The sequence below is a fragment of the Molossus molossus genome, unplaced genomic scaffold, assembly GCF_014108415.1.
Source record: "Molossus molossus isolate mMolMol1 unplaced genomic scaffold, mMolMol1.p scaffold_m16_p_4, whole genome shotgun sequence".
Taxonomy (NCBI): domain Eukaryota; kingdom Metazoa; phylum Chordata; class Mammalia; order Chiroptera; family Molossidae; genus Molossus; species Molossus molossus.
In genome coordinates, this window is record NW_023425377.1 from 35,487,209 (window position 1) to 35,504,446 (window position 17,238).

A 17,238-nucleotide genomic window follows, 5' to 3' on the forward strand; every position below is an offset into this window, starting at 1 on the left:
ATCTTAAGTTATTTATTAAGTTTAACACAGCCAGATTTTTCTCCCAGAGCATCAGATAAAGTAGTTAGCTTGCCTTTACAGACTATGTTGTATGAAAAATAACTTTAAAAAGTTAGACCTCTGCCCTGGCCAGTTTGGCTCAGCGGTTAGAGCGTCAGCCTGCGGTCCTGAGAGACCCGGGTTCGGTCCCGCTAAGGGCACGTACTTCGGTTGCAGTTTGTCCCCGGCCCTGGTTGGTCGTGCGGGTGGCAGCCACTCGATGTGTCCCTTTCACGTCGATGTTTCTCTCTCTCTCTCTCTTCCTCTCTCTCCCTCCCACTCTATCTGTACAAAATATGGGAAAATGTCCTCGGGTGAGGATTAAAAAAAAAAAAAAAAAAGTTAGACCTCTGTGCAACAGATGGTGACACCAGCAGAGACAAGCAGAGATCTAGACAGGTTATAGGGACAGGAGATTGACATCGCTCCTGGCACATGTGACCAATGAATGACATGGTGAGCAGAATTACCTTTTGCTATTTAAATTGTTATTCCCTACCTCCAGCCTCTTCCCTCCCTACATGTTTTTTTTAGAGTGGCTATTAATAGTTGAATTTATATAAGTTTAAAGTACCTCTGTGTACTGTGTGATTTGATATTACTCTGTTCTTTAGTATGACTTGTTACCTTTAAATAAATGAAAGCTTCATCTTATTTCCTCTTACCTCAGTCCTGCACTTCAGGATATATAGGTGCCTTCCTCTGAGACCATATGCAATGATTTAATAGCTTTTATTTATCAATTTTTATTTTGGGGACAGATGAGAAAGATGTACCCAAATTTGGAGGATTCATAGAAAGGTAAAAAAAGAAAAAAATTATTACATAGAGAGTTTTCTTATATCTTTATAAATTTTTTTTTTCTTTATTGATTTTTAGAGAGAGGGAAAGGGAGAAGGAGAGAGAGAGAGAGAGAAACATCAATGAGAGAACATTGACTGGCCACCTCCTACATCCCCCCCCCCCACTGGGTATCTGGCCCACAATCTGGGCATGTGCCCTGACTGGGAATTGAACCAGTGACTTCTTGGTGCATGGGTTGACAATCATTGAGCCATACCAGCCGGGCTAGAGAGATTTTTTTTTTTAAGGAATATATTTTCATTTTATTCTTTGTTAATCCTCACCAGAGGATATTTTTCATTGATTTTTAGAGAGGGAGAGGGAGGGAGGGAGAGAAAGAAAGAGAGAAAGAAACATTGATGCGAGAGAGACATATTGATCTGTAGTCTTCCACAGGACTTCAACTGGGGCTGGGGATTGAACCTATAACTCTTCAGTGCACTGAGCCAAACCAGCCACGGCTAAGGAATATATTTTTAAAAGGCCAAATATGCCCGCTCAGTGTGACTCTGGATGGAGCGTTGTCCCATGGACCCAGGCCCTGGTTCGATTCCCGGTCAGGGCGCATGCCTGGATTGCGGGCTCTGTCCCCGGGTGAGGGGCATGCGGGAGGCAGCAAATCGATGTTTTCTCTCTCACATCGATGTTTCTATCTCTCCCTTCCTCTCTCTCTCAAAAAATTGATAAAAACATATTTAAAAAATATATGAAGTGAAACAAGAAATGAATGGACATGAAAACTAATGGTTGGAATATGTTTATTTTAGGAATACCATATTCCTAAGTACCTACAACTGCAGGCGTGTCATGTAATTTGCATGGATGGCATCACCAGCCTTTGCAGCTCTATGCAATGGCCCTGGTTGTCTGCTATTAAGGCTTGATTCGGACGGATAGAACTGGATATACAAGGGTGAATATGAAGGAAGAAAACAGTATCTGAAAGTTGGGGAAAATGTGAAACTGTTTCAAAGCATATAATATAAGCAGATTCCTTGAAGTTTTGCCCTTAGCTTAGCTAGAGATCCTGAAAACCTATGCCCATGCTCGGACAATATTCTTATTTTTGCCACTGGGTCAGTATTCTTATTTTTCCACTCATGTTCTCTCAGTAGTAGTACTGTCTTTGTAAATAAAAACCTGCAGTATTTCGCATATACTACATTATGTAAGATGGGAAAATCTGCAGTAGGAAGCTATTCCTGTTGTACTTGATAAAGTGTTGGGCTCTATGGTGTCTAGAGCTAGATTTGTATTTTAATCAAACAAATAGGTCATTATTATAATTGAGAGTGGGCATTTTTAAGGGAAATTGTTAGTTTGGCACATAAATTCTTTTTAAAGCCATTTCTTTGTTTTTGTTTTTTTCTTAAATTCTCATCTGAGAATATTTTCATTGATTTTTAGATAGGAAGGGGGAGAGAGGGAGAGAGATATTGAAACGATGTGAGAGGGAAACATGAATCAGTTAGGGCAGGGGAATTCAACCTGCAACCTAGGTGTGTGCCTGGACCAGGAATTGAACCCATGACCTTTTGGTGCATGAGATGATGCTCCTACCAACTGAGCCATTCTGCCCAGGGCACCATTCATTTGCATTTGCAGATTTTCAGAAGGAAATAGCAAACAAGTAAGATTCTTCACAACATTCCACGGAGAGAAAAAATAAACTTAGTGCATTTAATAATAAAACTTGACAGGAGAAAGAAACTGGACACATTTTCTTTAACAAGTAAAAGTTTCAGATCATTTTTGATGTTTATTTTAAAGTCATTACATATTCAACATTTGGCCTGATCTGATTTTTTAATCTTCATTACTAGGGTTGATATTGCTGATGATATTATTAATGCCAGTGAAAGTAACAGAGACTGCTCAGAACCTGTGGCTAGCACTAATTTAGACAATGAAGTTATGCAGCAAGATTTTGTATTTGAGGATGAAGAAAATAACCAGGTAAGAAATGCAAAGATTTTTTAAAAAGTCTCTCTTCGGTGTGCTAGACATATAACTCTTATTGTTTCATGTGTCCCTTTGACACCAGAAGCCATAGTTCACTATCTTTTCTAACACACATATTTGTCTTGATTCTATTTATTTATTTATTTATTTTTATCCTCACCCGAGGACATTTTTCCATTTTTTATTCAGGTAGAGTGGGAGGGAGAGAGAGGAACATAGAGAGAGAGAGAAACATCGATGTGAAAGGAACACATCGAGTGGCTGCCACCCGCACAACCGACCAGGGCCGGGGACAAACTGCAACCGAGGTACGTGCCCTTAGCGGGAACCGAACCCGGGTCTCTCAGGACCGCAGGCCGACGCTCTAACCGCTGAGCCAAACCGGCCAGGGCTTGTCTTGATTCTAAGTCTGGAAAACATACATTTCTCAGGAGAGGGCAGGAACTATCACTGGGTAGAGAAGTAGGTATAAAATGCATTATTTTAAATATTTTCTGAAAAGACAAATTAGCTGAGGTAGCTGGTGGTATTTTGGTTAAATTTTGTTCTTTTTAAAGTTTTTCTCTGGTTCCCAGATTTTTTTCTGAAGGACCTTTTCATAAGTAGAGAAAACCATGAATATCATTAAAAAAATAATTTATTTTCACTGTCAAAATTGTTAGTAGTAACATTGTTTTTAACATAATTTCAATAAATGTACAATGCAGCATCTTTTTTATTTTTATGACTACATGGATTTCTTTTAAAAAATATGTTTTTATTGATTTTTTAGAGAGAGAGGAAGTGAGAGAGACATCCATTGGCTGCCTCCTGCACAGCCCTTACTGGGGATGGAGTGCGCAACCCAGGCATGTGCCCTGACCAAGAATTGAACCAGGACTTCTTAGTTCATTGGACGATGCTCAATCCACTGAACCCCACTGGCCAGGCTTTTTTTTTTCTTTTTAAACTGATGTTTATTGTTGAATGTATTATAGATGTCTCCCCTTTTTTCCCCCATTGACCCCCCTGCTCCCTGCTTTCACCTACCTCCTGCCTTCCCCACACTATTGTCTGTGTTCATTGGTTATGCATATAATGCATAGAAGTTCTTTGGTTTATCTCTTCCTACCCCTCCCACTTTCCCTTTGAGGTTCATCAGTTTAACAACCAATTTCGTAATTCCTTCAACTTTTTCACCTCTCCCCCCAACTGCCTTCCATCTGGCAACCAACAAAAAGTTCTCTGTGTCTATGAGTCTGTTTCTGTTCTGCTTGTTCATTTTGTTTGTAGATCCAGTTGTTGATAGACATGTGTTTATTATTCATATTTTTGTTTTTCTTCTTCAAGAAGACCCATCAACATTTCATATAATACTGGCTTGGTGGTGATGAACTCCTTTAGCCTTTTCTTGTCTGGGAAACTCTTTATATGTCCATTGACTCTAAGTGATATCTTTGCAGGATAGAGTAAACCTGAGGTTTGGCAGTCTGTACCCCACATCCATGTCTCTGGGTTCATTCTGTTCATAAGATTGTTTTGTTAATTATATTCCACAAGTAAGTGAGATCATGTGATATTTGTCTTTCTCTGATTGGATTTTTTTGCTTAGCATAATACTCTCCATGTCATTTCAGATGTTAAGAGATCTTTCTTTCTTACAGCTACATAGTATTCCATTGTGTATATGTACCACAGCTTTTTTTATCTACTCATCTACTGATGGACACTTGGGCTGTAGTTTAGTTGTAATTTTGATGATGATGTGAGAGGAGGCAAGTACCACGTTTATCTACGCCACCATCTTGACCCAGGACAAAGCAGCATCTTTTTAAGACATGTTTTAAAGTTTAGTTTTGATAATACTTTTTAAGATAAGACTTAATTGATAAGGAAGTTTTCTTCAGCATGCTTTCATTCTAAAAGTAGGTATAATAAGACATTTAGAGTCAGGCAATTGAGATTTGTATTCTGGCTTCACCTCTTAATAGTGTGACTTCAGTAAGTCACCTAATTCTCTGAGCTTCTGTTATACTTATATAGATAAGTAGTGGGTAATACCAGTGTTAGAGAATTACTCTAAATATTGAAAGAAGTAAAAGTATAAAATTATTTAATAAATTGGAAAACATTTCACAGAAGTTAAGCTGCTGCTGGTGCTGCTGCTGTTACTACTGACTAGGCTTGTATATTTCTCGTGTATTAATGCTGTTACTTCCAGTGGTATGTTAGATTAATTCCTTTTCCTCTATTCATCTGTTAGATTCTAGATCAGTGGTTATTGCATCTGTAGTTATCTCCTTGCCCTTTCTTGAACTATTAATTTCTGCCTGTCTTCTGGATTATTCCAATTAGTATAAAATATTTATAATTAGTTCTCCCTTGTTTCGTATGGAAAAAATCCTCTCTTGACCCTTTATTCCAGTCTAGTGACAACCCTTTTTCCTGCTTCTTTTCATATGAATTCTCTGCTTCCCTTGAATGAATTGTCTGTCTTTAATTTTCTCCTCCCAGTCTTTCTTGAACCCAGTATAGGTGGCAACTTTTTGCCCTTACCTTCCTCTGAAACTGTTCTTGCAAGTCACCGATGATGTCTGTTGCACCATTTATTGACCTAAGAGCACAATTTAATTTTAGTTAATTTCTCCCACTATCTTGGTACATTCTCTTCACTTGACTTTCAGGATATCTCACTCCTCTGGGTTTTTTTTTTTTTTTTTTTTTTTTACATGACTGGCTGCTCTATCCCTTCACTGATTACTTTTCATGTTCTGAACCTCTGAAATTTGGAATGGTCCAAAGCCCAATTCTCAGATTATTTTTATTATTTTTTTTCATTTTCATTCACTCCTTTGGTAATCTTATTTCGTCTAATGAGATAACATAAAGATGTTAAAGGTTTCCAAATTTTTATCTCTAGTCCAGACCTCACTGTTAAATTTTAGATTACTAGATCCAGCTGTTTTGCTCAGCATTTCCACTTGAATATTTTATAAGCATCTTTAACTTAACATGCACAAACTGAATTTGTAATCTTGTTGGCACATATGCCTCTTCCTTTTGTCTTTATAATCTCATTAAAGGGCAGTTTCTCCTTCTGTATGCATAGGCCACAAACTTTGGGTCATTTTTTATTTTTTTCTCACATCCAGTCTTTTACAAAATTCTGTTGGCTGTACTTTCAAAGTTTATCTAGAACAGTGGTTCTCAACCTTCTTAATGCCGTGACCCTTTAATACAGTTCCTTATGTTGTGACCCCCAACCATAAAGTTATTTTCGTTGCTATTTCATAACTGTAATTTTGCTACTGTTATTTCTTGGGTGACCCCTGTGAAAGGGTCGTTCAACCCCCCCCCCCCCCCAAGGGGTCGTGACCCACAGGTTGAGAACCACTGATCTAGAATCTGACCACTGTTTACTGTTTCCATTGCAAACCATGCAGGTCCAAGCCAACATCATTTTACTTAGATTAATATAGCCTCCTAATGATCTCATCTTTGTCTCCCTATGGTCTGTTCTTAGTTTAGCAGCCAGAGTGATTTTATTTTTAATGAAAATTACATGTCAGTTCTCTTCTCAGAACCTTCCAGTTCCTTCTAGATGTAAGAGTAACACAATAGGCACTGAGGAAACACTGATGATTGGGATAGCTCAGTTTTAAGGTTCTGTATGGATTACCGTATGTCCAGTTATCTCCATGGCTCACTTTCTCATCTGTTCATGCAGATCATTTCTCAGTTTTATCTTCTCAGGGAAGTGAGGCCAAATCTCATCACTCTGTGTATTGGAGGTCCTCCCACTGACCCACCCCATGTAGTTTCTGAACTTTCTATCCTCCTTTCTGCCCCCCCTTTGATACTGTTATTATCATTGTATATATCTTTTAAATTATTAGTTTATTGTCTATCTTTCATTATTAGACTATAATTGTTTTTTGTTAATCATCACCTGAGATCTTTTTACCATTGATTCATTTTAGAGTGAAAGGAAGGATAGGAGGGGAGAGAGAGAGAAAAACATGGATGTGAGAGAGAGACATCGATTGGTTGCCTCTTGCACGTGCCCTGACCTGGGCATTGATCGAACCTGCAACCCAGGTACATGCCCTTGGAACCCAAGCTCCTTCGGTCCTTAGGTCGACACGCTAACCATTGGACCACACTGGCCAGGGCACAACACTTAAAAAATTTTTTTTTCTTTACTGATTTTAGAGAGAGTGGAAGGGAGAGGGAGAGAGAGAGATAGAAACATCAATGAGAGGGAACATCGATTGGCTGCCTCCTGCATGCCCCCCACTGGGGATCAGGCCTACAACCTGAACATGTGCCCTGACCAGGAATTGAACTGGCAACTTCTTGGTGCATGTGTCGACGCTCAACCACTAAGCCACACTGGCCAGGCAAACTGGAGACCTCTTGGTGCATGGATTGATGCTCAACCACAGAACCACACTGTCTGGGAAGGAAAAGCTACTTTTAATCCTCAGTTGAAGGGGAGATACAAAATATTTTTGAAGTAGAAGTTTGGAGGATTTACTCCAGATGGTTTTGACCATTTCATTTTTTTTTAAGTATTCTCGGGTGACGATTTATTTATTTATTTTTTTATCCTCACCTGAGGATATTTTTGCATTTATCTTCAGATAGAGAAAGGGGGAGGGGGGAGAAAACATCAATGTAAGAGAGGCACATCAAGTGGCTGCCACCCACACAACCCCAACCGGGGCCAGGAACAAACTGCAACCAAAGAACATGCCCTTAGGGGAACCGAACCCAGGACTCTCTGGTCTGCATGCTGATGCTCTAACCATGCTCTCACCACTGAGCCAAACCAGCCAGGGCAGTTTTGACCATTTCAAAATGAAATACCTCATCCTCAGAGAATGAGAAGATAGGAATAGAGTTTGGGGGTTTGAAGAAATTGGTTGAAGTTTTGTAAGCGACTCCATGGAGAGAAATCACATAGACCAAGAGACCAAGTAGAAGTGAATCAGTAATACTTGAGTTCCAGAAGTTTGTAGTGAGCAAGCTCAAGCAAGTTTGCATATTTGACATTATCTTGTAGAATATGTTTGCCTAGAGGACAAAAAGCTGACCATTAACTTGTTCCACATTAGTAAGAGCATTGATAAAATAGCTAGTTGGCCAGAGGTGCAGAGTACATGTTTAGTGGATTGTAAACTTGAAATGAGGCCTTAAAGCTAGTTCAGTAGAAGTGAGCAAGATGAAAAAGTTTCCAGAAGAGGAGAGTATGAATCTGACAAGATGTGTGACATGCATGAATCAAGTGGCTTAGATAAAAAGTAACTAGAGTCCAAAGAAGTTGTAGAAAAGGGGTCAGTAAACTTTTTCCTAAATGGTCAGATGGTAAATATTTTAGGGGTTGTGGGCCTTAGAGTCTGTCTCAACTATTTAACTCTGCTATTGGACCATGGAAACAGCCATAGAAAGTAATGTAAACAATATAGCATGGCTACCTTCCAATAAAACTTTATTTATGGCCCTGGCCGGGTGGCTCAGTTGTTTGGAGCATCGTCCTGTGCACAGGAAGGTTGCAGGTTCTTTTCCCAGTCAGGCACATACCTAGGTTGCAGGTTTGAATTTGGGTGCACACGGGAGGCAACCAGTCAATGTATCTTTCTCACATAAGTGTTTTTCTCCTTCTTTCTCCCCCCTCCTTCCCCTTCCTCTTCTCTAAAATCAATTAAAAAAAACTTTTGTACACTTTGAATTTCCTATAATTTGTACATTTCACAAAATATTATTTTTTTGATACCCCCCAGACATTAAAAAATGTAAAAACCATTTTTAGTTACTACCACTATTAAATCTTTAGTGACTAAATGCTGTGTATGGATAATTGGTTTTTGTTCTATAGATTTTTAAAATATAATTTTTACATTTTTGTCTTTTGAAAAAATGATAGATTCAGATAAAAACTTCAAAGTTTCAAAAGGATATATAGAAAAGTCACCTCCCCATCCCTATCTATCCATATTAATTTCCCCTCCACCATATTGACATGTAATGAAACTATAAAAACAACACTGTCCTATTTTAAAAATCAGTAGCCTTAGACGTAAACCATTTCACCTTGTGAAACTGGACTATAATGGGTCCGGGATGCCTGTTAAGCAGAGACAAGGTTGAATTGTGTATGAGTGTTATTTCAATATTGCTGGTAGTGTGGGAGAGCATCCAGGTCATCCTGCAAAAATCTATTCTGCATTCCCTCCATAGTCGGTTGCTTATATTGGGTACTACATGGGGAAGTAGGCAAAAGGGAGTATCAGTGGGTAAAATGGTTGAGAAAGTAGCCAAAGGGAATAACAGTGGATAAAACAGTTACAGATTATAGGCACTATTGTTGCTACCTCCACTATCAAAGCTCACTAGCTTACTTGAATTGAGCCCCCTCTTCTCCATCAGTGCCTTAGACCTCCTTTTGAGGACTTCCGTGTTTGTGGGGAAGAAAATATGAGCTATTTTGCCAGCAGATATTTTAGAAAAAATAATTTCTGCTCTACCCATGTACAAAGGAAGAACATTTTATGTAGCGTGAATTCTGAGGAAGTAAAATTTCTTTAAATGAAGAAATATATTTTAGTTTCTAAAGAAAGTATTGTATATTTTCCTGTTGCATTGAAGTCTGGCCATATTCTAACCTGAGTCTAATAATTCTTACTTTTATTTGTCCTGGGGCATAATAGCACAATTCTGTACCTGACTCCAAATTTCATCTGCTTTCTTCACTGCTGGTCTATCTGCTTTTAATTCTGTCATTGCATTTTTCTTTTAAATTACATTTGCCTTTTTATTTGCTACTTGTTTCTATTTTAAGTATTTGTTGCCTAATTTCTAGCTGGAGGGTATGTGGGTATTATATCCGTTTTTATAGTTTGTTTCAGTTATGTCATAGTAAAAAGAATTGTAGGTTAGATAAGACTTGGTGATGTAATAGTGTGCTTTTATAAGCAAGTAAATGATTATTATGCTCATATTTGTGAGGAAGTTAGAGCTGGGATTTAATTTAGTTCTTTGAGTAAAACACCAAGGATCATTTTAAATATTGGATCTGGATAATAGTATTTTATGTACCCAGAAGTCTTCATATTTAAGAATGAAGCTACTGCCAGGTTGCTGTGACTCAGTGGATTGAGTATTGTCCCATGGACTGAGAGGTCCGGATTCCATTCCTGGTCAGGATGCTTGGGTTGCGGGCTCGATCCCCAGTGGAGGGCGGGTAAGGATCTGTGGATGGATTTTTTTTTTCTCCCTTCCTCTCGCTCTTAAAAAAAAAAAAAAAAGGCAATAAAAACATATTTAAAAAGAGTGAAGCTACTATATTCCAGCATGAAGGTTGCTAAAGTCTATTTCTAGACCGGTGGTTTTCATTTAGGATCTCAGGACCTCTTTTTATTTTTTTATTATTATTATTATTATTTTTTTTTAGTCCTCACCCGAGGACATTTTTTGATATTTTGTTCAGATAGAGTGGGAGGGAGAGAGAGAGAGAGAGAGAAACATCGACGTGAAAGGGACACATCCAGTGGTCGCCATCCACACGACCCAACCAGGGCTGGGGACAAACTGCAACCGAGGTACATGCCCTTAGCGGGAACCTAACCTGGGTCTCTCCGGACTGCAGGCTGATGCTCTAACCGGTGAGCCAAACTGGCCAGGGCATGGACCTCTTTTTAAAAAAATATTTTTATTTTTAGAGAGAGAGGAAGGGGGAAAGAGAAACATTGATTCGAGAGTGAAGCTTTGATTGGCTGCCTCCTGTACACCCCCTACCGTGGGATCAAGCCTGAAACCCAGACATGTGCTCTGGCAGGTGACTGAACCAGTCACTCTTTGGTGCATGGGACATTACCCAACCAACTGAGCCACACCAGCCAGGGCTCAGGACCTCTTTATACTCTTAAACGTTATCGAGGATCCCATAAAGCTATTGTTTACATAGATATATCTACCAATATTTACTATATTAGAAATTAAGAAATGTTTATTAACAATGAACTCATTCAAGGTAACAAATAAGGTTGCCTTTTTTCCTTAATAAAAGGAAGGTATTTAAATTTTTTTTTTATTTTGAGGAGTAGCATGGCATAATGTTACTCTAGGTTCTTTTGTTTGAAGTGTATGATGACAATTTAGGTTTACAGAGTTATGTAGTTGGAAAAGGGAGAAATATTTTAATAGCTCTTTTCAGATAATGTTGGACTGTCTTTCATATTGAACAAGTTTCTTAAGAATCTAAGAAGAATTGAACCTTTTGTTGATTTCAGAGGTGTTAATCAAAAACACTGAAAAGTTTACATAAATTTGTAGTAATGCACAGGACATTCGTGTTAGACTTGGTAGGTATTTATTTTGGGGAGTAATAGGGATGGGATGGTGTCACTAGGTCATTAAGACATGGAGGAGTGTTCTTAAGTGTTTTTGAGGTTCACAGTTATTATTTCAAATAAGAGGATATGGTGAACTACATGACTCCTCTGTCACTTGCTAAGAAGTTACCAACTTCGATGTTTGTGGCTGAGGAGGAGGAGAAGCAGCAGTTGGTAAGTGGGACCACAAGACCATAATTTTTGGAGGAGAGAATTCTAAGGAACGAAAAGGAATATGATAGTAGTTATAGTACCTGTTCCCTAATAAGGTATCGAGTTAAAGAGGGCATTTGACTAAATTGTAATCTATTCTAATTTAGATTGGAAACTTCCTTTCATGCAAATATGGGGAGCTCCATTAATACAGTGGTGGTGTTCTTTTTGTCAGTCTGTAGGAATACTGTTAGAGCCATGTGGTGACCATGGTGATAATGAAGATGGCTGTCTTGAGAGGTAAGCATTTTTTCTTGTTGTTGTTAATTAATCATTTTAGATTTGGTGTTCTTAAGTATTGTGGTGAAATTTTTAGGTGACTCTATTATAGCATATGTTTTAGATAATCTAAAGAACCAAGCTTCTTATTTTAATGGTAAGCATGAAGCATATTAAATTCAAAGGGGAACACAACCACCTTGGAGATACTTAAAACTTTCAGTTGATTTGTAGAACAATTGGGAATTTATTGACATTCTGAATACCTTTCAGTGTATTATAGTCATAGAACTATGGATGACTAACTGAAAGATTGTAGGCTATAGCATATTTGGTTCAATAAATATGTATAGGATGTTTTTGTTCCTCTTCTCCTTGGTATGTCCCAGGACTGTGTTTTTTTAAAAAAATTAAATTTATTGAGGTAACATTAGTTAATAATATTATATAAGTTTCAGGTGTACAACATTATAATTCAATATCTGTATACCAATATTTGACCCCTTTTACCTAATTTTAGCTCTCCTCCACCCTCTTTTCCCTCTGGTAACCATACCGTTCTGTTATATATATTGTTTTAGCTTGTTTTGTTAGTTAGTTTGGATTATACAGTTTTTATCTTTTTTGTTTGACTTATTTCACTTAGCATAACCATCTTATGCAGTTGGTGCTTGTTTACCTCTTTGGCCAGCAGTAATGGGAAGAAGATTCCTTAAGGCAATGAATATTTCAGCGATATATGGTTTCCATAGATAGTCAGTAGATTGAATTCCTTTGAACAGAAGTTTTCTAGAATGTTTTAAGTCATCATGTAGGTTTTAGATTTTGTTACTCTTTTTGTGATTCTATAAGATGTTGCTAAAAAGTGTATTATAACTTTCTTAGGAAAGATAATTGACATCCTGGAAACAAATCAGTAATAAAGTTGCAAAATAGATTGTAAATGCTGAGAAATTCCAAACAGCATTATTAATTTGGTGATAGCTTGTTGGCAAGGATTAACTTGCGTTAATGCCATTGTCTCTCTCTCTCTCTCTTTTGGGGTGTGGGGGTAATCCTCACCCAAGGATATTTTTCCATTGATTTTTTATTTATTTATTTTAAGATAGAATGGTAGGGAGGCAGAGAGAAACGTTGATGTGAGAGAGAGACACATCAATTGATTGCCTCCCGAATGACCCTGACTGGGGCTGGGGATCGAATTCAAGACCCTTTGGTCTGAGGGCTGATGCTGTAACTGCTGAGTCAAACCAGCCAGGGCCCATTGTCTATTTTAATTGTGAGTAGGAAACCTATTCTCTGAGGGTAAGTAAATTCTTTGGAGCCATGTCTCTGGAGCGTTCCCATACTCTGAAGGTCCACAGATTTTCTGCTTACAGCAGTTCCTTGTGCTTCCTTTCAGGAGGCAGGAATGATCCTCTTCCAGCCCAGGGAGTATTGGAGCTATGGGCTGAAGATATAAGATTGACAGGCATCCCCAGAATGATGACATCTGGATTTGGTAGAACAATAAGGATCCATTTAGTGAGGACTCAATCTTTTTGGAAAAAGCTCTTTCCTCTTCAACTTTGTGTATAGGTTAGCAAACTTGTTTTTAGATCCAAAGAGTTTCTTGGTTAGGTGTCTTTTACATTTTGTATATTTAACACTCATGTTTCTCGAATTTAGTCTGTTAGGGTAGAATTTAGCTCATCCCACCACTTGTTCCTGCAAAGGAAGGCTTTTGAGCTTGCCAGGGAACTTAGTTGTTTACATGCTTAGCAAGAATAAGGTAATTAGGTATATGAGGAGATGACTTGCTGTATTTAGATCAAGACCTGTCTTCTTAGTGCATACTCTGTTATGGCAGGGTAGAAGCAGCACCTGCATGTATCATTGTAAATTGCCACAGTGTCTTTGGGGAGAAGAACTTTCCTTCAGTAGGTATATTGATAACCTACTATACTAGATGCTCTGTTGATTGGTCATACGAGTAGAGATTATTTGTGACAGCTTGCTGTAACACTTGTTCTAAATAGGGGTAGGTTTTTGTGGGGAAATAAGAAATTTTAAAAATTTTCCTGTTTACATGTTATGTTTTTAGGAAGGAGGGGTTTAGAAGTAGTAACCTTGTTTTGATTGTGATAGAATATAATCAGATTTAAAATAAAGGACATAACTATACCTTTAAAAAATCATCTTTAAAAGAAAAATACAATATCCCAGAGTAGGGGAGTATAAATCTCTTTGGCTAAAACTAATATTTATTTTACAATTTTGCATTATACATTCAGTCCTTTTGCTTTCTATTATGGATTTATTATTTTTTTAATCCTCACGTGAGGACATGCTTACACACACTCAGGGAGGGAGGGAGAGAGAAGGAGGTGAGAGAAAGAATGGGGTTAGGAAGAAACATTGATCGGTTGTGTCGGAATTTGCCCTGACCCAGGATCAAACCCGAAACCCAGGCATGTGCCCTGACTGGGTATTGAACCAGTAACCCCTCGGTGCTCAGAATAATACTCACCCAACTGAGCCCCTCTGGCCAGGCTTGTTTTTAAGATTTTTGGCGGTGGTGGGTGTGGTTATACAGGAGGGTGGTGAATGTTACTTAGTTTTTCTAACCTGAAGTGATTCTGTGGATCTTTTGAGTAGTGTGTGATTTTCAGATATAGGGCTCCAAAGAATGGGCATGTGTCTAGTAGTCATTATTCTCTCACATTGTATGCTAACTATATGGGGAAGAGAGGAATCTAGGTAAGAAATATGCAATGATAGCAGCCATTTATTCTTAAAAGAATAATAACTTTGTTTTTATTTTTAGGAAAGAATATTTGTCATTTGACAGTGATAAATTGTCTCACTTGATTCTGGTAAGAATTATTTTTCCTTTATGGTTCTTAAAAATTTGACTAGGCTTAATCTACCAATTATTATATCTGGCTTTTAACTCTTAAGTTATATAGGTTTCAAGGTAGATACTTTTACCAAATGTTTGCAGTTGAAGTAGCACTTAATAGTGCCACTTTTGGTTATAAGAAACTTGGTTATGAAAACACTCTGTATTTGGGATCCAAACTTTGTCTCCCAGTAAGACATATTATAAAACTGCAGATTTATATTGGGAAATAGTTTGGATGGTGGAAGTGGGGCAGCTGGCTATATAGGCACAGTAAACTAATGAAGACCACATAGGATATATGTTGGTTATCTATAAGTTGGGTATGAAAGCTTCCTGGTTGTGAAATGTATCCTTATTTTAAAATATAGGATTCTCACAGCAAGATATGTGATTTGAATGCCAACACTGAATCAGAAGTGCCAGGAGATCAAAGTGTTGGTGTTCAAGGAGAAGCAGCATGTGTCCAGATTCCACATTTAGATCTGAAGAATGTTTCTGATGGTGATAAATGGGAAGGTAATTTTACCCACACGCATCATTTTCCTTGTAATGTTCTTTGTAACTTAAATTACCCAGAGCAGTATCAAGATTACTACCCCTTTTCTGAACAAACTTACTGATTTTGATTTTCTATACTCTTTTTCATATAAGACGAGTGACTTAATACACAAATGCACCAATGAGATTATGGTGCTACTATCTCCAAAGAACTAAAAGTTCTTATCTGATCCATTAGCTTTGAAGGTAGATGTTAGAACTGAGTAAAAAATAAATAAAATCACCCAGGATAGACTTTTGTTAATTTTTAAAATAGGTGATAATTGACCAGCCTTTGAAAGTCCAGTGTGTTAGGGACTTACATATAGCTACCTGTTCTTTATGATCATCAGGAATACTTTATTTTATTATTATTATTTTTTTTATCCTCACCCGAGGACATTTTCCCATTTTTTGTACAGATAGAGTGGGAGGGAGAGAGAGGAAGGGAGAGAGAGAGAGAGAAACATCGACGCGAAGGGACACATCGAGTGGCTGCTCCCCGCACGACCAACCAGGGCCGGGGACAAACCGCAACCGAGGTACATGCCCCTAGCGGGAACCGAACCCGGGTCTCTCAGGACCGCAGGTCGACGCTCTAACCGCTGAGCCAAACCGGCCAGGGCAGGAATACTTTATTTTTAATGAGCTTCCGAGGCATGTCTATGCAAATACTGTATCATATCTCCCTGTATTAGATTATGAAGTTTGGGAGTCAGATCCTAGCAAATTTAGAAAGGAGAGAAGTTTGAATTTAAATTTAAAAAGCAAGACACCTGGGTATATGTATATATATATGTCTAAACTTAACAACTGTATACTTAAACCTTGGATTTGATTATATATGGTTTGTTTTCTTTTTAATCAAAAGAGGCAAAAAATAAACAACTAGTGATTGATTTGCATGCTGAAGTGTTTATGGAGGTGTATGCTGATATCTGAATTTTACTTTGAAATTCATGAAAATAAGATGGTTAAATGGGATAGATAAATGTCTTAAAGCAAGTACAGTCAAATGTTAATAGTAGAATTTAGGTAATTGATATATGGATGTGCACTGTAAAATTCTTTAAACGTGGCCGTGTATTTGCAAACTTTCAAATAAAATGTTAGGGTGGGGCGTAGAAGCAAGCGACAAGTTTGGATCCAGGAGTCCTTTTGGATCAGACACTTTCCTTGATAAAGAGACAATGAGACAACTGAGGAATCTTAAATAAAGTTACATATTTGTTCGCTTGGATGAAGATCCCTTGGTTATCTCACCTTTGGCAAGTTAGCTAATGACTTACAGTGGCAATTACAAGAGGAATTGCAATGCCAATACCATGGACTCCTTTTGCTGTCTCAAGTCTACTCACCTGATCACAGTTGGAGTGTTTTAAGATATAGCCAATTTTAAAGTCCCAACCAAGTCATTGTCTGTGCCAACCTTTACTGCTGTCTCCCCGCCCTTCCCCTATTTTTTTGTCTAGATGTTTGGCATGCCTCCCAGTGGTATATTATGTATCTTAACTTATACTAATACGTAAATCAGGAAGTTGTCTTTCATTTGCTTTTTTCTGGGTTATTCGGGATGTTTAGAATTTATGAAGATGCTCCCCAGAGTTAGGGAATCTGTTAGCATCCTGGTGGCAATGAAAATCCAATGTTTCTCTTAGTTATTCTGGCATAGTCACTGAAAGGAATGGTGGTCAACAGAGCATCCCTGGAGCTGCAGTAGGAAAGAAGTCTCTGAAAGAGCAGGCTGGGATTCTGACAAAGGACTTATGCTTCTTCCTCTTGAAGAATGCAGCCCTTCACAATCCTGAAGATTTTAAGCATAAAAGAGCAATTGTTTTTCATTATCTGAGGAGACAGGACATTGTCTAGCTTCCATTTTCTGGAAACTTCTCCAAAGAGAACCTAATGCTGGGCTCTCTTTTGTGTCTATGTCAGAATCCACCCCTTACAGCTTGTGGTATGGAAGGGAGGTAACTATGGACTACTGATCCCTGATTTTCAATGTCCTAACTGTCCTGTTATCCACCTGACTCAATAGCCTTGACAAGTTCATGTCGGCTACCTTCAGGGTCTTCAAGGAATAGGGGTCAGTGACTTTTTTTTTCTTTATTGATTTGAGAGAGGAAGGGAGAGGGAGAGATAGAAACATCCATGAGAGCCCTGGCTGGT

At 38.1% G+C, this 17,238-nt stretch overlaps 1 protein-coding gene across 29 annotated transcripts in view; it reads left to right on the forward strand.

The window, feature by feature from the left end:
- FAM13B (family with sequence similarity 13 member B) overlaps window positions 1-17,238 on the forward strand; it is a 115,273-nt gene that overhangs the window by 76,995 nt on the left and 21,040 nt on the right. For all 29 annotated transcript variants that reach the window (XM_036239991.1, XM_036239993.1, XM_036239997.1 and 26 more), the window contains 4 exons: window positions 2,706-2,838; window positions 11,605-11,669; window positions 14,455-14,503; window positions 14,901-15,048. In XM_036239991.1, the coding sequence (XP_036095884.1) occupies window positions 2,706-2,838; window positions 11,605-11,669; window positions 14,455-14,503; window positions 14,901-15,048 (395 nt within the window). The remainder of the gene's footprint in view (window positions 1-2,705; window positions 2,839-11,604; window positions 11,670-14,454; window positions 14,504-14,900; window positions 15,049-17,238) is intronic.